Source organism: Hesperophylax consimilis, chromosome 22, assembly GCF_061612785.1.
Source record: "Hesperophylax consimilis isolate HC1 chromosome 22, BYU_Hcon_1.0, whole genome shotgun sequence".
NCBI lineage: Eukaryota > Metazoa > Arthropoda > Insecta > Trichoptera > Limnephilidae > Hesperophylax > Hesperophylax consimilis.
This window is the reverse complement of record NC_142857.1, coordinates 10,863,826-10,882,401: the sequence shown is the minus strand read 5'-3', so window position 1 is coordinate 10,882,401 and position 18,576 is coordinate 10,863,826. Positions and strand designations below refer to the sequence as shown.

At 34.5% G+C, this 18,576-nt stretch overlaps 1 protein-coding gene across 7 annotated transcripts in view; it reads right to left on the bottom strand.

Moving 5' to 3' along the window:
- The window catches only part of Rbp (RIMS binding protein), a 230,051-nt gene that overhangs the window by 123,352 nt on the left and 88,123 nt on the right, over positions 1 to 18,576 (bottom strand). For all 7 annotated transcript variants that reach the window (XM_089645260.1, XM_089645264.1, XM_089645265.1 and 4 more), the window contains 4 exons: positions 15,409 to 15,618; positions 10,769 to 11,033; positions 7,216 to 8,103; positions 6,866 to 6,980 (listed from right to left, as the gene is read on the bottom strand). In XM_089645260.1, the coding sequence (XP_089501386.1) occupies positions 6,866 to 6,980; positions 7,216 to 8,103; positions 10,769 to 11,033; positions 15,409 to 15,615 (1,475 nt within the window). In that variant the 5' untranslated portion in view covers positions 15,616 to 15,618. The remainder of the gene's footprint in view (positions 1 to 6,865; positions 6,981 to 7,215; positions 8,104 to 10,768; positions 11,034 to 15,408; positions 15,619 to 18,576) is intronic.

The window sequence follows — 18,576 nt, the reverse complement described above, 5'->3', positions numbered from 1 at the left end:
CACTGAGGCAAAAATCCGTCAGCCACCAATAAATGGATAAATGTTGGAACGGATAAGTCAAATAATAATATATTTTTTTAATGTAATTTTATAAATACATTTATTTTATATTATTATTGTTTTCATATTGTTAGTGGTTTTATGACGAATATGTATATTATTGTATTAAAACATGTTCTTATTTGTATTATGTTACCACCATGATACGGGTATTTGCCTAGTTTTGGGTTTTTCAAAAAATAAAATGATATCATTGAAGAAGAAGATAATACTAATAAATCTAAACGAAACAGATCAAGTTGTGACCGTTACCTTTTTATTTTTCTGTGTCTTGTTCTGTTTCATATGCCGTTTAGTTTATCAGCAATATCTTCTTCTTCAATGGTATGCTACATATCTTCAAAGCAATTTAAAGAAAACGTTATTCTTACATGCAATGATTTTTAATAGTATTCATCTTTTTGTCAAAACTTTAATAATTTTTTTTAGCTAGATAAATTTTTTATACTTTTAAGAATATTTTAAACGTTTAATCATTTCAAAATTAAACTTATTTCCGAAGTTAGAGCAATTAGTAGTGAACGCGGCAGAGCCGGCTTGAGCTGCTCAAAAGGTGTTGGAGGACATCGCGGCAACAATGCAGGACCTCATATACGATCCAGGAATCGCAGGAGATAATTTTAAAAAAAAACATGGTTTTAAGACTCTGACGCCGTACTGTTTTTTTTATCTGCGTTTTATCCGAAACCTTTTTTTTCAGACCAGTGTACAAGATATCTCAAGATCTACCTAACTGAATTTTTTAAAATCTAAAACACATTTTTTATAACACTATCCAAGATGCTGTGTAGAATTTTTTTGATTGAATTCGACGTTCATAAGTTATAGTATTTTTAAACTGAAAGTTCTGATAAAAAATCAGAGAACAGCTGTCATTTCTACTAATATATACTATTTTAAATATCACTACGCAATATGTTTTTTTTATTTTTTTAGTTTTTTTTTTTTATTATTTATTGAGTTAGTTTATACATTTGAATATAAACTAATATAAACAAGATCATATTTCATTTTGTAATTTTACATATTTTTACAATAAATATAACATTTCTTTGTTAGCTATTATCTTTCGGAATAAAAAAAATGCTTTTGATTTTTCAGACGATGCCTGATAAAATAAGTACACCATCATCAAGGATTTTCAAAAGATGGTTCTGCTTGATGGCTCGTATCTCCGTTATTTAATAATTTATTTTATTCGGTGTTATTTCAAACTATGCATAAAACTACAATGAATGTATAAAAATTAAAAAATATTTTTATTTTTATGCCTATTTTCGGAGCGTTAAGGTAATGTAATGTAATGTCTTTTCTTGACCCTTAGCGTGCCAGATTAAATGACGAGCGGCCCGCCACGCGCCAGCTGAAAACTTTTTCGAAATAACTGATTTTTTTCGCAAAATGATGTTTTAATATAGCTACTAATATTCAGGGAATTATTTTTTCTCTCTGTTAAAAAAAATATACGTGTATATTTAATGCAGCTAAATAACCATTCTCAGCAATGATGAGCAACATTAAGTCAAACGAGGCTCTCCTGTAAATGATCGCAGTACTCTGACTTTCATACAAATGAAATGTATGACCTTTTATGAGTAATTACCGTTGCGCATTCTCACAGATAAAAAAATAATTTTCTTGCCAAGCGAATAAAATTTATTTTACTATGCTAGGATCATTTTTAAGGTTCAAAATACCATAAACAGACTCGATCTGATAACTCGATTTTTGTTTTCGTGTGAAACAATAATATCATAATCGATAGTCGAGTAAATACAATAATATCGATGTTGGTTCGTCCAACACTACTCGACAAAACTTATATAATATAAAGGCATTATAAAATACGGAAAAAGTAGACGATCATTATCGGCCTTTGATCTATACAATGTCCTTTGTATGTGAGAAATAATAATATATCTTAAGGAGAAGAAAAAAACAGCTGATGTTGTGACGAGGAGAAGAATGGGCTCGCCACCATATAAAGGAGGGTGTTGTGAAGAAAAGATCAACATCGGCTCACGGTCGCCGCACAAAGGAGCATTGAAAATGATATTCGCAAATGGAATAAAAAATGTATCGATTTATTGTCGTTAATGCGAGGAGTATTTATAGGGCATTCCAGATATTACGTTCAGTGGAAGGACTTTAGAAGTATTAGACCCTAACGCTTGGAAGAAACTCTCACAAAATGCTTAAAAAATACTCGACAGATTTTAGAAAGAAACCCCATCTCTTCAGAAAAGCATGTTCATAAATGATGCATAAAGGAATATGTTTGTGCAAAGCGTTTGAAATTTGAATCGATTATGCAATCGCCATTCGTCATTTCCATGTTGACCTATGGAGTTTTAAAATATTAACCACACAGGCTTATTTGTTCGCTTATGAGAACAACTCGTATGGTCTCATAGAAATCCCTTATCCCTTATCGTAATCCGTGTATCCCTTACTGTCATGAAGAGAAATTTATTTATTTTATTTGGTACATTATTTCTTACAATTTATGTTTTCCAGTAATGTAGGCCTCACTGGGTGGCTTGCCCGTGCTGAGGCCTTCATTTTATAATATGAAAATCTAATCTACATATTACATTTAAAGAGAAAATAATAAATTTGAAAAGAAAATAATAAATTTAAAATTAAAAATAAAAATACGAAATACATAATAATACATTTAAAATTAAAAAAATAATACAATGAAAATAATCTTGTGTGTTTGTGAGTGATGTGTGTTTATATTGGTTTTGTGTGTTACGTGTAGGTTTTATTTTTATTTTGTGCTATGACATTTTAGTAATTATGTCTTTTTTGTTCTTTAATCCATTTTGTAATTTTGTGTGTGAATTTATTTTTATTTTCCTCAATTTTAATTTCAAGTTTTATACTGTTGAAAGCTTTTATAGCATGGTATTGGTAGTGTCTTTGTCCAAAGCTTGAATTTACTGTCGGAGTTTTTATGTTTTCTTTGTACGCTTGTCTAACTGGTCTGTTAGTGCTATTTTGTGTATGTTGAAATTTTTTTTTTTTGTCAAAAATGTAGTTAAGTAGTGTTTTATCTAGTACGTAAATAATATTAAAATTCTTTTGGATCGGTTATCAATGCTGGTTGTCTTCGGATATAGCCTAAGTATTTTTTTGCGTAAAGCGTAAGCTTTATCTCCAATAAATACGTTAGGTACAGTTACTGTACTATTCGCATCTAAGAGTCGATCCATAGGTAAATCTTTTTTTGTCAAAAATGTAGTTTAATAGTGTTTTAACCTATAATTGGCGTATATCTAGTACGTCACAGCTGTTGAATATTTGGTCTGTATCAGTCAGTCTATGTTTTTTTAGTATTACCTATAAGATCGTTTTCTGTGCGGTTTCTATGTAATTGATAGCCGAGTTTGTGAAATATGATCTAAACAGTGTTTGAAAGAGAAAACATCACGCTTTATATTCAAATCTAGAAGTTACTACCTCTACTCTCTCTATGTAACCAAAGTTTCAGAGCTCAAATTGAAAAAAAAATAATGATTTAGTTTATAATCTCCACGAAGACTTTAAAAAATATTTAGGTAAGTAATTTGTGAACAGTTTTAACTTAATTGACAGAGCGCAATTTTTTGTATTTCGTCTGCTTACAAATTTGTTTGTGTATTTCGTGGCTGTTTTAATGATTCAGTAAAGATTTTTTGTTCAAATGTGAAATGTCGTATTTAGTTGGACTTTCTTATACGCATTAAAAATATATATTATGGTACCTACCGTCCCGAAGACAGTTTGAAAACAATAACTGTCATGGAAACATTGTATAATTCATACAAAAAAATGATACATAAAATATGTGGATTAAAATGAAGTAGGAAGGTATTTTAGTACCTTTTTAAAAATTGTATGATTTCGGAGAAAAATTTGGATTTGATTTATTATATACTAGCTGATGTGTACCTGGCGTTGCGTACTTTTCAGTAGGCCTTTTCAAGATATACAATTCTGTTAAACACACAGACATAGGAATTAATAGACGAGAAGATAATGGCGAGGGGTAAAATCAACTGTTGAAGAACGAAGGGAGTAAGGCTGACTGTGATTCGTCAATAAATCAATCTGACAGTAAATAGACATCTCGCATTATAATATCACCATTTACTTCTTAAAAGTGAAATCTGCTTTTGAATGAATAGACATTTTTACATGGGAGCGCAAATATCTTACATGGGAACCCATTATCTTCTCGTCTATTAATTCCTATGTCTGTGGTTTTATGCTATTTAAAGATGAGATTTTTTTTTCAGATTACTTTTTAATGTTCACAGAAATACCAGTTTCCAACATTGTAATATTTTACCAAATATGTCTAATTTTTAGTGACGAATTTTTATTGTTATTTAAATTTTTCGCTTATAGACATTTATATTTTTCAATTTTTCTAAATTTTTTATGTCTCGTTTTTCTTAGAGTTGTAACAGCTTTTCAGACATTATGAAATGCATGCCACTGGACAATGGTGCCACACAAAGTTGAACCCAATTCCAACAAATCGAACTATAATCAATAACCGCAAGCAACTGTGATTGTAAGTGAGTCCAGTGGTATTATTGTGATTTATTAATGAGTTGTAATAATCCCCCGGCTCCCGCGGCTGCAATTCTTCGATGAATGAGTAACGACCCGACGGAAAGCCCGTCATTAGCCTTATTCCCGGCTGCTGGCAATAACAGAAAAATAATACCGCCATTAGGTACGTAAAAGCAATTTGGAATAAAATTTGTGGCCGATAACAATCCAAAAGCAGACATGGAAAACTTATAAAGGATGTGTTGTGTTAGTTTTGTGGCGGATATAAACCGAAAACCAGACATGTAAAACTTATAAAGAATGTGTTGTGTTAGTTTTGTGGCGGATAACAACCGAAAACCAGACATGTAAAACTTATAAAGAATGTGTTGTGTTAGTTTTTTGGCGGATAATAACCGAAAACCAGACATGTAAAACTTATAAAGAATGTGTTGTGTTAGTTTTGTGGCGGATAACAATCCAAAAGCACAAAAAATTTCGACAAAATTTGTCAATTATAGGTAAGTCAAAGATACGCTTGATAACGCTTGCGTGAGATAAATTTTAGGGAGTGAATGTTTTTCTGTCCACTGCTACAAAGGGAATTATTCAAGGTATCCCGGTGTAAAGTGCGCTGACTTCGGAAGGTGATTGTAAAAATGTACATCATAGTAGAAGTGAAAAATATAAATATATTTTCCGAAATTCCATTGACCATTTGTCCACACAAACAATCAATCTTTTTTACCTAAAAACTACCTCAAAACATTAGAATTTCGAAAAAAATGATAAATCTTTTTTATTTCTAAAATTATATATAATAATCATCCCTCGAAGTTAGCGCCGTTTATCCCAGGACACCCTGTAGACTTTTTATAGACTTTTAAAAAATAGAATATTTCAAGGTTTACAGAAATAGCAAATTATATTTTCATAGCTGTGCGGTGTCCGAAAGTTTTCATTTCCATTCATAACCAAAAGAAAAAATCTTTTCAGTTACTAATTGGAAATCAATTGCTCACAGACCATTGGTTTTATTTTAAAAACGATTCTAGTGAAAATGACCTTTTGTTATGACGACGGCATACAAAATTCAGCTATGCGAATTTAAGATTTTTTTACATTAAACCCACACAAAAGGCCCTGAGGAAAATTGGGGATGCTGTGTGGAGGGTCTTTTTGAGGAAATGAAGGAGAGGAAATTCTGCGAAGGAAAAAGGTATGAGGAGTGGGTAGGAATCTAGGGATCAGTGTGTCCCTCTAGCTGTGGCGCAAGACTATGGATAAAGAATGATCAGTTGGAGAGGTCAAAGGGTCTCCCCAAACCAACCTCTTCCAAACAAGGCGCATCCTAAACACACCTCACCCGATGGGCCCGGGCACCCCTGCTAAATCACCTAACGTACCGAATCACTTGGGGTGACCTATACCAGAGGTGTTGGTAATCCACTAAAAGGTTCCCGGGGCGGCGGTACCCAAGCCCGCAAAGTTGGAAGCAATTATATAAATCTACCAAACACCGAAACATAACATTTTTTAAAAGTTTGTTATAGTTTAAATATGTTTTGTTTTTATTTTTTAATAACATTCATGAATTGTGAAATGTAATGGTGTACTGTTTAATTATCTTCTGAGTTTGTAATACACTTGAAATCGGGAGTATTCAATAAATGCTTTGGCTTTTCAAAGATTACGAGTAATTTATTGTTGTAAAATTACAAGGACATACGTCCGTTCTATCAGAGACTATCAGTTCTTCTAACAAGGGAAGCAACTGGAAGTGAACTCGCTACCTACAGATCGGCTAGCATCGGCTGTACTCGTAACCATTCGGGTACAGCCTACGTGCTATCTCTGAAAGATGTATTTATTTATATTCCGCCATCTATGAAAATACTTTAAAACACAAAACCACATCTGGTGGGCTCTACCGTAAACTAAAACCAAATAACAATACTAACATTTGATAACTGTAGCTGCAATACACTAAAGTTACGCGTTGAATCCCAAAATTAAACCATTTAGCTTTTGTAGATTAAATATTTAAAGTCACTTTTGATCACAAGGGTGAATAAATTTTGCAATAAAATAATATAACCAACATTACAGAAATAATGTTTAAAAAACTAATCCGAAGCATCGCAAACAGAGAGGAACGTCTCTACTTGACCGAACTAACATTTTACTAACGTGTTGGAATGTTTTTAAATGCAAATAAACTCAATAATGCGAAGTTTAGTAAATACAAAGAAATACTCACTCAGGAGGGTCATAGTTAAATCTCGCAATGTAGACGCAACAGCGACCTTTGCCAGGGATGTCCAACATGTCCACCTGACCCTCGGAGCCTCCGTTCAGGTAGTGGCCTCCTCGACCTGTAGAAGCAAGGATAACAGATAAAGCCATTGAATTCAAAGCTCCGCCTAGTAAATAACCTAATTGAATCTACTAAAGAGAAATATCTAACGTTCCAAATGATGAGTAATAAAGGTTGCAAAAGCTACCCAACAATAAAGTATTTCATGGACAGGTTGGATCATTCCATCTAGCAGTTTTAAATTCTATTTGGTCTAGGAAAAATATGATTCTTTTTAGGTTCAGTTTACTTACCGTCCAAGTCCATCCCTCCTGGAACATTTGGCATCATTCTTGAAAGTGGTCTCGCTTGTGAGTGTACAAATCCAGGGTTGAGTGCTCCGAGTCCATCCAATGTGTATTGTCCTCCCAAAGTCTCCAATGCCCAACTAGGCTGGTGGTGCGGTGTCACAGGGGTGGCTGCCCTGCCCGCATACCTCCCAGCTCCCAATTCCATCTCTTCCAAAGGTTTCAGCTTAATATTCATTGCATTGCTTCCAGTCATTCCTCCCACCATGGGATTCACGTACGGTCCTTGTCCGTAACCCAAATTTGAACTCAGTCCTGATAGATTTGTATTCGTTAATCCTGATAAGGGATTCGTCAAATTGCTACCTATTCCACCCGTAAGTGAATTTTGCATTCCGAGGGTACTAGTTAATCCGCTAGATAGAGTATTTTGAACATTGCTCAGAACGCCAGTCAGTCCACTCCCAGAAGACAGATTATTAGATAAGTTTTGTAAGCCACTAGAGAAGCCGGTATTGTTGTGAGACAAGCCTGGTATTGTGCTTTGCATCCCCGCTAAAGTGCTGGATATCTGACCTATGTTGTTTGAGAGGGAGGCTGTGACTGGGTTAGCGAAGGTGACTTGATGACCGGAAGATACGTAGTTACCAGTGGAGTAAGATGATACTGGGTTGGAGTAGGAGCTAGTGGGGTTATGGCTGATGGAGTAGTTGACAGAAGTAGAGTTGGGGAGACTATATGGTTGGGAGGACCCGTGCATGGCGGACAGAGTTGGCATGGTGGAGCTTTGGGAGATGGGGGCGTGATTGGAGATACAGTGGGAGGGGAGGGGGGATGAGATAGGCGAGGAGTGGTAGTCACCCAACGCGTGACTTGATCCGCTTGGTGGAACGCCTGGAAACAAATACATATTACTTCATATCTTTAAAACTAATGATTTCATTATTTACAAGTCGACATCTGTAGTGGCATCACCGAGAGATCGACCGCAGTCAAATTATGAACTTCAGATTATTTCTATTTTTATGTGATTACCAAACAAGTCTTGAAAAACTGTCTGAATTAAGTAGATAAGTAAACTGTCTGAAGGAAGTAGAAGATTGGGATGTAGCAGGTGGGAGAACGGTATCCCCAATATTGAGGCTGAAGGAAGAGGGGTGGAGAAGGAGACGTGGAGGTGGAATTTTATCTGGCTTATCAGATCTATTCACTAAACACGGCTACAAGTATTTCAACCAACGTTTCGATACAAAAGGGTGGTTTTAAATCAAATTGTGAAACCGAGTGTGACATCACTTTGAAACGACGTGAAAATATTGTTTATTACCTACCGAATTACATTATTAATGAATCATACTAATTTATTTTGTCAGTGCATGGGTAAGTGATGTGACGATATTCCTACGTAATGCGTAAAATTTAACTTTGTAAGTTTTTTAAAGGCAGTTAATTATCCAGAAGCAAGTTCCTGAATTTACAATGGTCGATCTCTCGGTGGATGGATTATAAGCGCTATTTTTATAAGCAGATGTAAAATGTGTTTTAAATACAATATTACCTACATGTGTTAAAAATAGTAAATCACTAGGAAATGCGGAAAATCGCTAGATTATCATAACAGTCTAATGCTTATGGATTTTACGCTTCGTATTAAAGCAAATGAAAGGTTGATGATTGATCTCCATAATAAAGCTATATACTATGCTGTTTAAAATGCTTTGTATTAACATTTGGTATGAGGTTGAATCAAAAGGTATGGAAATGATTTTTATTTTGAAGCACCTCTTCAATAAATTTTCAACTGATGGGTCTAATGATGCATGAAAATTAAGTTATTTTTCAGGTTCATATAAAGCAGTCACATTAGGGCTTGTCATTACAATAAATAAAAAGTATTCAAATACTAGATTTAATAAACTAAGATACAAAAGCAATGTTAAGTGTTTAAATTTATTATTTATTAAAGAATTTGGAAACATGTGGGATGCGAAAAAAGGAATATTTATCCTGATTTTCATATCACCTGGTAGATATATTTTTCATTATAATTAAAAGTTACATAAAATTTGTGAAGTTTTAAAATTGATAAACTAATCTAATCAGGGGATATTACTGTTAAATTCTCCACCAAATACAGGATGTCTCAAAAAATGTGTACGCTCTTTAATATCTCATTCTTCCTAATTACATTTTTTTCTAGGCACAACCAAAACCTTCCAGATCACAAAGCCGGGACATTAACCGTCTTATTTAATTAATAATTTTAATCTGTATTACATCTAAATATATACTGTTTATATAATCACGCAAAATGTGTATACATTTTTTGGGACATCCTGTATTATGCGAAAGTTTTGAATTGCACGTTTAGAAAATTGTAAAGCTAGGTTCACAATGTATTTGAAAATATTCACGGTGTACGAAAACTGTGATGTAGAAAAATGTAAAACCAAACCAATTTTTTTCGATTAAAGAATTTTTTATCAAACAAAAACTATCTGGTTAAAAAAGTATTGTAGCGATTACGATTACGATCGACATTATCGATCAACGATTATATGATTTTAAAATATAAATAAAATATTAGTATCCCCGAAGCCACCGAACATTCTTTAAAACAAAGGCTCGAATCAAAAATTTATATTGTAAAATTGTTTCGAAATTTGTTGTAGTGTCACGAGTTTCCCAATTAGCCGCCATAAATTTTCGAACGACGTTTAGTGTAGGTTAGTAAATTTGCGAGCATTTTTTCATTTCAAGATATTCGATCGGTAAATCAAAAAAGACGGTTAGAAATTGAAAATTCAAAACTGATTTAGCAGTTTGGTCTGTATTGTCTGAACAGCTTCTATGAAACTATACTAGTACCGTCTTGCCAATTAGATTCATATTCGCAGGTTCACCATAAGCTGGCGTTAAGCCCGGTTTACGCCATGATAATAAGCTTTTCACTATTCCGACCTTGAGCGCCCAGGAGACGATGATTATAAATTATCAATAAAACATCAATCAAAAGCAAGGGAGTGCTCAAATTCTTTCAGCATTAACAGAACGTGAGTAGGTATGTATTAACAAATTATATTTATAACTCAATTTAAAAAAAACAAATGTGATATCCAGCCTTCCCACTTAACGGTAAGGTATATATTTCATTACGTTATTAAAATAATTAAAATAATTTTTAACATTTTTATTATATTTTCCTTGATTTGGAGGATATTGGTAATTAAAAAAAGATGTACTTCATTCTAAGTATAAGCTTTTTGGGCGTTTAAAAAAATTGAACAAGTTAAAACCTACTTTAGAGGAACTATCTAAAAAAAAGTTAACATTGATAATTAATATTGACCGTCTCTGATCAAAAGTATACATTTGCGAACCGAAAAACGAACTGATCCACGAATTAGGGGAAAGGAACGAAGCAACTGCAATTTGCGGTTGCTTAAATAATAAGTCGAGGTTCATCAGTAGGTACGTCAGTTCGGCTCGCTTATGTATACGTAGCATTATATTTACACTACGTTTAAAATTTAGGGAATTAATTTAATAAGTAACATACCGTGCGTCGTAGATCTTGTGTGCTCCAGTTCTGCCAGTATCCTGTTGTCCTGCTCTATCTTGGCCATGATGCGTTCTATCTCCGTGGCGGGGGCGGGCGGGCGCGATGGTTGCCACGAGGGCGCGCCGCCCTGCCCGCCCCCGGAGCCCTGCGAGGCGTGCGAAGAGTGCGTGGGGGCTGCGCCCACGGGCCCCCTTCCCCCGCGACGCACGGCGGACGCCAGCTCAAGTTGGAGCTCCTCGCAGCGGACGTTTTCCAAGGCAGCCTATGGAAGAACGACAATTAATGTAGATGCTGTTGATTTCATGATCTTTGCAAGGGTTAACTTTAAAGTATATTAATTGATTTATTTTTTTCATATAGCAATTCGGAAGGCGGGTATCTGTACGTTTGGTGTCTTGGCAGGGGTGTCCGGGTTCGTGGAGTGAGGTTTGTCTAGGTTTTGGCGGCAAATGGGTTTGCTCGCCTGCTGCATGATGGGCCGGATTGGGAGAGACACCATCCGGACTCTCTCGACCCATCGCCAATGATCAAACTGGTGACCGGATAAATCATCACAATGATAATTCATCACATTTCTAAAAAGTTATATAAAGTCATGGAAATGAAGAAAAAAAACAACTTTATTAACTGGGTTAAGTAGGTTAGGTTAGGTTAAGTTAAAAAAAAATCATCGTTTCTAATGACCAGCGCCCTTGGGGTGATTTTGAACAAAAACGGCGCTATATGAATCATCCAAATATTATTACTATTATTTATATCACTTTTTAAAAGTGTGTTGAATTGTCACTGTGTTGAGTTATCATGGAACCGATCAAACTCGACCTATCGTCCGTCAATCCTGAACATACTGACCCTTAGATTTCTACCCAATCCTCATACCTTTTCAAAGACCCTCCACGTAGCATCCCCAAAGATGACATTGGCCTAGAGAGATTTTTAACCTCAGCGCCTCCTGTGAAGAGCTAATGTAATTTTTTTTACTTGAGTTCTCTCGACCATCGTACTAGGCTCATGCCCGTATCATAAATAAATTATATAGTATACACGGTGTCCGGAAATTCGTAGTATTAGATAGTCGATCTGAGCAATTTGGTTGTTTTATCTTCCTTTTTCTATAATTTTCAACAATTACAGGTTTTAAACACTTTTGAAGCTAGATCTACGCTTCGACGCATTTTAAAATACATTGAATAGCTAATATTAACTACTAACATTCTTGTTACCGATTTTCAAACGTTATATCAATTTTGTTCCGATTTACTCGAAAGCGAAAGCACAAATCAAAAATGTCGATTAACAAAATCAACTCCAAATGTGATGTAGATTATCCAGTTTCCCGCTTGTACTATAAGTTTCCAGACAAAATGTGTATATTGTGTTGAGACAAAAATATTAAAAATAAATTTAATCTGAATGATTAAAATAGATATTATGTCTAAAATACTAATAAAAAAATAAAAATCATATTTAAAAGTAATCTTAATATGCACGCTAATTTTTATAAAAGAAGAAAAACTACACATTTAAAAAAAAACCAAAACGGTTTTTTTAAATTAAATTTTATTCTTATTCTCCATGTAGGTGTCCACAAAATGGCTAATTCGTATTTAAAAAAATCAATGTAATTATTTATTTATTTAGTAACGGACCTGTCCAATTACAACACATAACATATAACACGAAGTTAATACAAGGAAAAATGTTACAATACAGGATAATTTAAAAAAAAATACTGCCATTACAAAAATAGGGCACATAACAATAAAGATAATGTCAAGTCAACACAGGAACAAGATTTCGATGGAGTTCACGACTTCTGTCACATCAATACAAAATATTACCTGCGTAACTAATTACTTACTAACAAAAATCGTTAAGGCTTAGACCAAAAAATTAAGGTCCTGATTTGATTTGACGAGTCTTGCCATTCCGGACATTGGTGAATGGTATTCATAATTTGTGGAGTGTTAATTGAGGAAAAGCAAATCATTATTTCTCAGTCTATGAGAAGGGATATTGAAAGGGATGAGTTGCAACAAAGTAGGTGAATCAATCATACTGTTGATAATTTTGAAAGTGTAGATGAGATCAATGTCCTTCCTACGTTTTTCGAAGAATTACAATGTTATTTGTGTAATAGAAAATGACTAATTTTCACATTTAAAAGTGTAATAACTAGGTAGGAATATGATGTAAAAGAGATGTAGGATGTATTATCCTATTTTAATGTGTCTGAGTAGGTCACTTTCAGGCGATTATTTTATCTCGCTGAAGCCCTATGTCCAAAATCTGGTTCGCCTCAGCACAAAATCTCCCAGTGAGTATGTAGTTGTATCAAATGTACAGTTTGATAAATTCGAAGGTTCCTGCCTATCTGTTTGACAGACTGCAGTGGTCTCTCATACACATAGTACACCCCAAAGAGACCATTTACTTGCTCTCCCCAGACATACAACTGCCGCATTTGAGAGTAGTTACAGTTATTCCCCAACAAAACTTTGGAATGAAATATCACTGTCTACTTGACTATTCGAATAACGACATCGTTGCAGTGCTTCAAGAAGCAATGAAAGGGCTATTTACTTGTGTTTGTGAAAATATTTATTTTTTTATTTTACTGTATAAATTTTAATTTCATTTGATTTAATTTCATTTGATTTAATTTTAATTGTTTCAAATAATTTCGATTATTTGATTTAATTTTAATTATTTATTATATTATATTTTATTTAGACACTACTGGAAACCAGCTGCATTCCATGAGAAATCCGGAATGTACAACTGAACAGCTACCATTTTGTCAATAGAATTAATTTAATCAAAGAAAATTGTTTTATAAGTATTTTTTTTTTTTTTTATAGTGAATACCTCACAAGAGTCCCAACTGCTCCCGTCTGGAGCCAGTGAGACTATGGCATCCCCAATTGGGGGATGTTGTGAGGCTGAAGGTAAGTGGGGAAGGGAAAGAGGAAGGTGGGGAAGTATGTAACAATAATCAAATAAATGTTTTTGTCATGATTATTATTTTTTTCTTTCAACTTTATGTCCGGGTTAAATCTTCCCCATAGGAAAAACTAAACCCTTCCACACACTTTTCCACAAATGATCATCTAGTTAATCAACATTATGCAAGTGCATTTAATAAGCAAAATAAATTCAAAACATTCAAGAACAAGTAGAAGTAAGAAGAACATGTCAACTCACCAGAGATCAAATGGGAAAATAATTCACCGACTCCAGATATTTTCATATCAGAGGGTTCGAGAACTCTTAACAGGGCCTATAAATCCCACTGATCCCTCAACATAAATATTTAAAAAATCTTTCGTAATCCTACATGTATTTAAAATGACCGATTTTTGCATATTTATACAAATATTATTTTTTTTGATTATGATTATTATTATATCTGTTTTTATATTTGCATTTTGTCATACATTATGAATATGTCAAAATACACAGCAACTAAAAATAAACGTATGTATCTTAAAATATTCGTCTCAGGAAAATAACACATTGTTTTATAGAAACTACTTGACCATTCCATGATCTCCATTATTCGTGCTAGATGTATTTATTTATTTATTGGACTTTTAAGTACATAACAATTACAAATTTCATTTTTAACAACAGTATAAAACAAAAAATAGAAAATCGAAATAAAATATAATGATTTCTCATACATTATTTACATTTAAAAAATAGTGGACTAATTTGGCTTTAAATGTATTGAAGTTTAAATTAAATATGTCAGCGACATCACTTAGTTCATTGCCCAACCTATGTATTCTTTCTAACACAGAATTTGTAGCGAAGTTATTGTTGTCGAATAAAATATTCCGTCTAGTATATTTTGGAGGTATATGTAAAGATAGTAAATTTATAGTGTCAGGGCAGTCCAACCTTGAATGAACAATTTTATATAATAAAAGGAGATCAAATATTTTTCGCCTTTCAGATAATTTCGATAAGTTAAGTTTACTGCGTAAATTGACATAATTGATTTCAATAATAGGAATACCAATTCTGAAATTAATAAAACGTAAAAAATTATTTTGAATTTTTTCAATTTGTAAACAATGAGAGTTGAAATGAGGACACCAAATGGTTGAATTGTATTCAACCTGACTTCTAACCAGAAACGTGTACAGTAATTTTATAGTTTTTATGTTATTAAAGTCTTTAGCGATTCTGAGAATAAATCCAAGCATTTGTAATCCCTTACTGGTAATGCTATTAATGTGATTCAAGAAGCGTAATTTGGAGTCAAAGATAACTCCAAGGTCATTGAATTCAAAAACTCTTTTTAGATTGGCATTGTTAATTGAGTAGTCAAATAATAAAGGGGTTTTAGATCTATGGAAACTGATCGTTTGGCATTTGTTGATATTAAGATGTAATTTGTTTACGATGCACCATTCATAAAGTTTATTTAAGTTCATTTGTAGAGTTAAACAATCAGAAGAATTGCCGATCGTATTGAAGTATTTTCATTTTTGTCCGGTTCCCTCACCCTGTTACAAGCTGGTTGCCAGTGTTAAGAGACAATATTGTCACCTTCGTCACATTGTTTAACCGCAACTACTTGACCATTCCATGACCTCCATTATTAACGCTAGATGTAATGAAGTATTTACCTTCTTGTCCAGCTCCCTCGCCCTGGAGTGCAGGTGCTCGGTGGGTTCGCCCGGCCGGGACTGCGCAGACCGCAGCTGCGCGAGCGCCTCGCGGTGTGCGCGCTCGCAGTCCGACCTGCGCGCCTCGGCTTCGCGCAGCCGCTGCGAGAGGGCCTCCACCAACGCGTCGCCCGCCCCTCCTCCCGCGCGCGACTCGTACGAGGACATCGCCTAAAGAAAAAAAAAACATTATTCAACATTAGAACTTTCTTAGGACGTCGAAAATTATGACCAAGTGGAAGCGAATCAGAAACTGCCTGGCAGCAGATTTTTTGTTTTACATTAGATCCACACAAGAGGCCCCGAGGAAAAGGGCTATCCACCAAGGGCTTTGTCATTTTTGGGGATGCTGTGTGGAGGGTATTTTTAGGGAAAGTAAGGAGAGGTATGAGGGGTGGGTAGGAATCTGGGTAGCAATACATCCAGGAGTGACGGACGTACGAATCCGTCCCTCCCACTGCGGTGCAAGGCGACAGGTCGAAAGAGTCCGGCTGAAGAGGTCGAAAGGTCTCCATCAACCATCTCTTCCGATCTGGCTGACCACGCAGTAGTGGGTAAAAGCATCCGCCACCAAGATTTAGACAAACCTCACCCCATGAACCCAGGCACTTCTGCTAAGTCACCAAACGTAGCAAACCATTTTATGACAGGGGCGTTGGTACATTATAGTAGCGATTCTTATAAAATTTGTCAACAAAATTTAAACTTCGAACTCGATTTACTCGAAAACAAAAGCTCAAATAAATTCCACAAAATCGATTCCTAATTGGACATTGATTGACCGTTTTCTGCTTGTGCCTTTAGTTTCCGGACAATTTTTCACTTTAATCAGTTCCAATTTTGAAAATTAAAAGTACATGGATCTCGAAAAAAAAATACGCATTACGCAGGAATATTTCACATCACGCACGGATTCATGCACCGGCAACCGAAAGGTTTGATTATATGATACCAGCTCAGACCTGTGAAATATCACAGGATATTATAGTTCCAATTTTGAAAAAGACACTTATACCAATTTACTGCTAAAATATTAAATTATAGGTAGGTAGGTATTTTAACGCTTGTTCAAACTAACAATTCCTATTTTGAATCAAAGCAAATCCGAGTTCTACCTATCTGAGGTTCATTGAACCGGAGATACAGACAGAAACACATCCAGATTACCGCGCAAGGTCCGAAATGTATAAAAGGTGTTACGAGATATATCTGACCAGAAGTGATTCCTGACATTCTTTGAAGTAAAAAATATAAGTGAAATTTGGCTCTCCGGTAATAATTTTTCAGTTATTTTTTGTTTCTATTCAATTATTTTATTCAAAACCATTTTTTCTTCTTTCAATTATTGTCACGGGTCATTCATCACAATTGTTCAATACCAGATACCAAATACGGATATCAAAATCATCTACAGTTTTTACTCCAAATAACCTTGAATAATATTGCATTAAAATAACACATGTATCAAATATGATTTGTGTTCTAATTTGGGTTCCACGGGTTGTCTACTTTGATCTCAAACGGTTTACGAGAGGAATGAGGTAAGTATTTCTGGGTCTTTCAGAGACCCAAGTTAATGGGGGAAGAGGTTATATATTCAGAAAGTTGTTTCATTCTATCTGACCAACGAACAAAGCAGCAAAAAGCATGCAAATTCACTTGGCTGTAACATTATCCCTATTATAAATAGTTTTAATAATAATGGCATTTACTGATCCCAACATTTTAAGAATTTTTGAATGGTTCTGCTAAATCATTTTATTTTAGGTACGTGTATTATATATATTTACCATTCGAAATAATTATTCGACAGATTTAGACCTGTCAAGATTTAGACAAATGAAATACACATTTCAAACACAGAATTTCAATTTGGGAGGTGGGTATGGGTACCGCCGCCCCACAAACCGTTTATTGGATAACCAACACCGATGGCATAGGTCACTCCAAGTGGTTCGCTACGTTAGGTGAGGTGCAGGGGTGCATGGGATCATAGCATGAGGTTTGTTTAGGTTTTCCCGGCAGATGGGTTTGCCCACGTGTGTAAGAGGGATGGATTCATACGTCGGTCACTCCTTGACACATTGACCCCCAGATTCTTATCTTCCAAGCATACCAGTACATGTACCAAAATAGAATTATACTATTTTGATTCCCAGTTAGAAATGAGTTGGTTTAATTTTACAATACCGTGAAAAATCACAGTTCTATCTGTATGATATCTCATTGAACCGGAGGTACAAACCGAGACACAACCACAGTACCGCGCCAGGATCCCAACTGCTCCCAAACGTCTGGAGCCAGGGATACTCTGGCATAAGCAATTGAGGTATTTTGTGAGGCTGAATATAGTGGAGAGGGGAAGGAGATGGGGAAAAAGAACGCGATGAATTACTTGGATATTCAGATCTTGTCACCAGACACGGCTAAAAGCATTTAAAGCAACGAATTCGATGGTGTATCACCCCATTTCAATGAAATAAAAAATTAACCCGCGAAATCCGATTTGTGGTTAAAGATCGAACTATGTCATTTTTGGGGATGCTGTGTGGATGGTATTTTTAGAAAAAGTAAGGAGAGGAAGTTCTGGGAAGGAAAAAGGTATGAGAGGTTGGTAGGAATCTGGGGGAATCACGATGGAATCATTTAAAAGTTGAATCATAATTTAACTTCAAATAACAAGGTTCTAACTTCAAACATCTGTTATTCAATACAATATTCTAACTAGTTACGACTGTTATTCGAGACTAACGTATTTTTAACTTCTAACATCTGCTATTCAATATGATGTTTGTTTTAACTTCATCCATCTGTTATTCAATACAATGCTTTAACTTCAACTATCTGTTATTCAATACAATCCTCTAACTTACAATATCTGTTATTCAGTACAATGTTCTAACTTGAAACATATGTTATTAAATACAATGTTCTAACTAGTAACGCTTGTTATCCGAGACATTAACTTGTTTTTAACTCATAACATGCTATTCAACACAATGCTCTAACTTTCTACGTTATTCAATACAGTGTTCTCTGTTATTCGATACAATTGTCCAACTTCTGCATTATTCAATACAGTGTTATAACTTTTAACTTATAAATCTGCTATTCAATACAATGCTATAG